Source organism: Myotis davidii, unplaced genomic scaffold, assembly GCF_000327345.1.
Source record: "Myotis davidii unplaced genomic scaffold, ASM32734v1 scaffold4139, whole genome shotgun sequence".
In the NCBI taxonomy this organism is placed as follows: domain Eukaryota; kingdom Metazoa; phylum Chordata; class Mammalia; order Chiroptera; family Vespertilionidae; genus Myotis; species Myotis davidii.
This window is the reverse complement of record NW_006290471.1, coordinates 16,934-19,943: the sequence shown is the minus strand read 5'-3', so window position 1 is coordinate 19,943 and position 3,010 is coordinate 16,934. Positions and strand designations below refer to the sequence as shown.

Below are 3,010 nucleotides of genomic sequence, written 5' to 3'. Positions count from 1 at the left end.
CCTGTCATCCTCATTGCAGTTCCTTTTGTTTTAAACAATTTTGTCTTCATCCTGAGATGGGGGATTCGTGCAATATTGGTATTTATGTGAGTTGGTGGTACTGCAGAGAGGGAAGGGCAACTGATATCATTGGTACCAACATAACAAAGCAACTCACATTGGTCTGAAACCCCAGAAAGACCATTAAAGATGCTGATGTCATAGGAAACCCAAAGTCTACATGAGGAGGGAAGCAACCAGAAGACAAAGAACTAATCATAACAAAGAACTAATCATAATAGCAAGAACTACTATTTGTTGTCGCATTTAGTTTATGTAACACTGTCAATCACCTCCACGATAGAGTGCCCATTATCCCCATTTAGAGATGAAGACCCTGAGCGCACATCTGGTAGGAACTGAGTCCAGGATTCAGGATCCAAACACCAGCTGTCTGAATGCAGAGCCTGCACAGGTAACTTTTAAGAAGGGGGCAGGCCTAGCCCTCCTGGGTGGCCTGATAACAACTCAGTTGTTTGCTGTGGGATGAAGATGTTATGGCGAGGGGAGACAGATGTAGAGGGGCTGTGAAAGGGGGATTTTGAAATATAAAAGTTGGTTCAATCACCAAGATGTACAGAAGATGGTGATGAAAAAGCATCATAAAGTCAATTAACTGCAACATCAAGGAACTCTGTTAAGGTCTATTTTGTCCATGCTACCTCAGGACCCAAAGGGATCACTGCTACCAATGGACAGGTTTGGAGGTGAAGATTGGGACTCCTGGAAGAAACACAATTCAGACATTCTACCAAGCATGCACTTACATATCTTGCTACCACTTCAAACTCCATGTGCCTAAAAGTGAACACATCAACTTTGACTTCAAAATGGGCTTCTGCTGAATGTATTGTTCCTGACAATTGTTCTGCTTCATAAGGTTGTACTGTTTTTGGTCCTGCTGCTAGTGTCATCACGATTCCAGAAATGTTTTTTAGGCTACCAAAAGGCTATTTTTCCTGCCTTCTGGTTAGCAAGTGAGATTCTAGGCTCACTACTGTACAAAATTAGAATATTTCTGGATCAGTATAACTGTATTGACTGGGTGAGCTCCTAGTTGTCGCAGCAGCTCAGACCTCTAAGCTTTCTCTCCAATCTTGCACCCAGGTATGGTGCAACTACTATTTCCTCTCATCACAAAGTCTTTGCATTTTCCTTTCCATTGATCTAACTACATGTCATGTACCTTTCATTGGGCAGGTTAAATAACCTCTTGGGCTAGTCGTTTATTCCTTTGATCTTCTACTTAATAAATCCTAAGCTGTGGTGTTTATTGCTTTCTGTCTTGACTTCAACTTTATATCCAGATTTTGTTCTTTGATTCTTCTTCTTATATTTTAAATTTAAATTCTTTATTGCTTAAAGTATTACATAAGTCTCCTTTCCCTCACATTGACCTCTCCCCAGCTGCATGTACCATTTGTCTTGCCTGTTAAATGTTAGTCCTATGAAGCAGAGCAATACTTTTTGTTTATCAAATTATATTCCTGCTCTACAGCAGACTCTGCTGGAGAATACCAGGTGCCTTACAATCAGTGCTGAATATTTGCTAAGTAATATGACTTAATAAAACAGATGGCATCTCTCTGCATTATTTCTTCAAACTGCATGAAGACCTATGATTATCTCAAAATAAAATAATTTAAACACTAGAAATACAGCCACAAGTTGCAAGATCCTGACACAATAATTGCCACTTGTCTGTTTACAAATTACAAATATTTTTTTATTAGAACAACATGGACACTCATTCAATTAGAAGAAGCTTTGTTAACTTTTCCCCAAACAGGTGGCTTATGCTTTTTAAATCCTAGAGAATTGTTGCGTTGTTTCCTTCCTCTGGGATGTGAGGGAGGTGGGACATGAAAGGTAGAGGATGTACCTTGTAGACAGGGTGCAGTCCTGGGAGGCACCTCATGGTGGATAGGAGGAGGAATGAAGGCCCCTCCACTCACCCTCTTAAGTGCTGAGGGGACGTGTCAGTGCCATGATGGTCAGGTTCAAAGCAGGAGGAATTGGAAAGAGGTGTCCAGTATGACTGAGAGAAACGTGATGAGGGTGTGAGTTAGGATGGTAATATAGGAAGGAAAAGCTGGACATGTGAGATAAATGACAGCCCTTATGAACTGACTGATGAGAACAGTAAGAGTGAAAACACATGAAAACCAAGGGAGAAAATTTGTCTAAGAAGAAATATTCCACAGAAACATAGGTCAAAATGAGATTAAATACCCTTATGGTGAGAACCAACAGAGAGCATTCTGACTCTCAAAAAGGCAGTTTCAGGTGAGTGGTGAGTAGGCTGTCAGGTAGAAAGGAGATATTGGATAAGGACAGGTGTCACTGAATGAGCCAGGGGTGGGTGGCAAGAGCCAGCTGTCTGTGTCCCTTGGCAGACGTTGGGATGAACACGGGGCAGTGTTGGGAATGGGATACCCAGGGTACCTCACCTGGATGACCATGGGTAGCAGCTTCCCACTGGCTTCCATCTTCAGCATGACAAGGGGGGCAGCCAGGTACTGCTGCACTCCTTGGATCACATTGGCTGGGATCCTATCCAGTAGGATGAAGTCAGCCTCAAACAGGGCACCTTTCTAAGGAAAGAGGAATGTATCCAGAAAAAAGCATACCTCCACAGGGCCAGGACAAGTAGGAGAATGTAAAGACAGTCGCTCTCTCTTCTTGCCATTAGCCCATGTCAGCACCTGTGTCCCAGTGGCTGAACTGACGGAAGCACCAAACATCAAGTTCAAGTTCTCTTATTTTATAGGGAGGACTAAGACCCCATGAAAGGAGTCTTCCCTAGAGACCTACAGCTTGTCTGTGTCAGGAAGTTTTAGGACTAAGTATGCCAGTTGATTCTGTAGCACAGGTATGCCAGGCTCTCCCTTTGTCAGGCTGCCCAAGCTCCTTTCCCCACCATCTCCTAATGGTCAGCTTTATTGGCAGAATCCAGCTTCAATGCTTTTCC

At 42.9% G+C, this 3,010-nt stretch overlaps 1 protein-coding gene across 1 annotated transcript in view; it reads right to left on the bottom strand.

Moving 5' to 3' along the window:
- The window catches only part of LOC102774196 (arachidonate 12-lipoxygenase, 12S-type), a gene marked incomplete at its 5' end in the record, with an annotated part of 13,885 nt that overhangs the window by 7,262 nt on the left and 3,613 nt on the right, over positions 1-3,010 (bottom strand). Inside the window, 2 exons of the mRNA XM_015563770.1 lie at positions 1,922-1,984; positions 2,490-2,633. Of these exons, the coding sequence (XP_015419256.1) occupies positions 1,922-1,984; positions 2,490-2,633 (207 nt within the window). The remainder of the gene's footprint in view (positions 1-1,921; positions 1,985-2,489; positions 2,634-3,010) is intronic.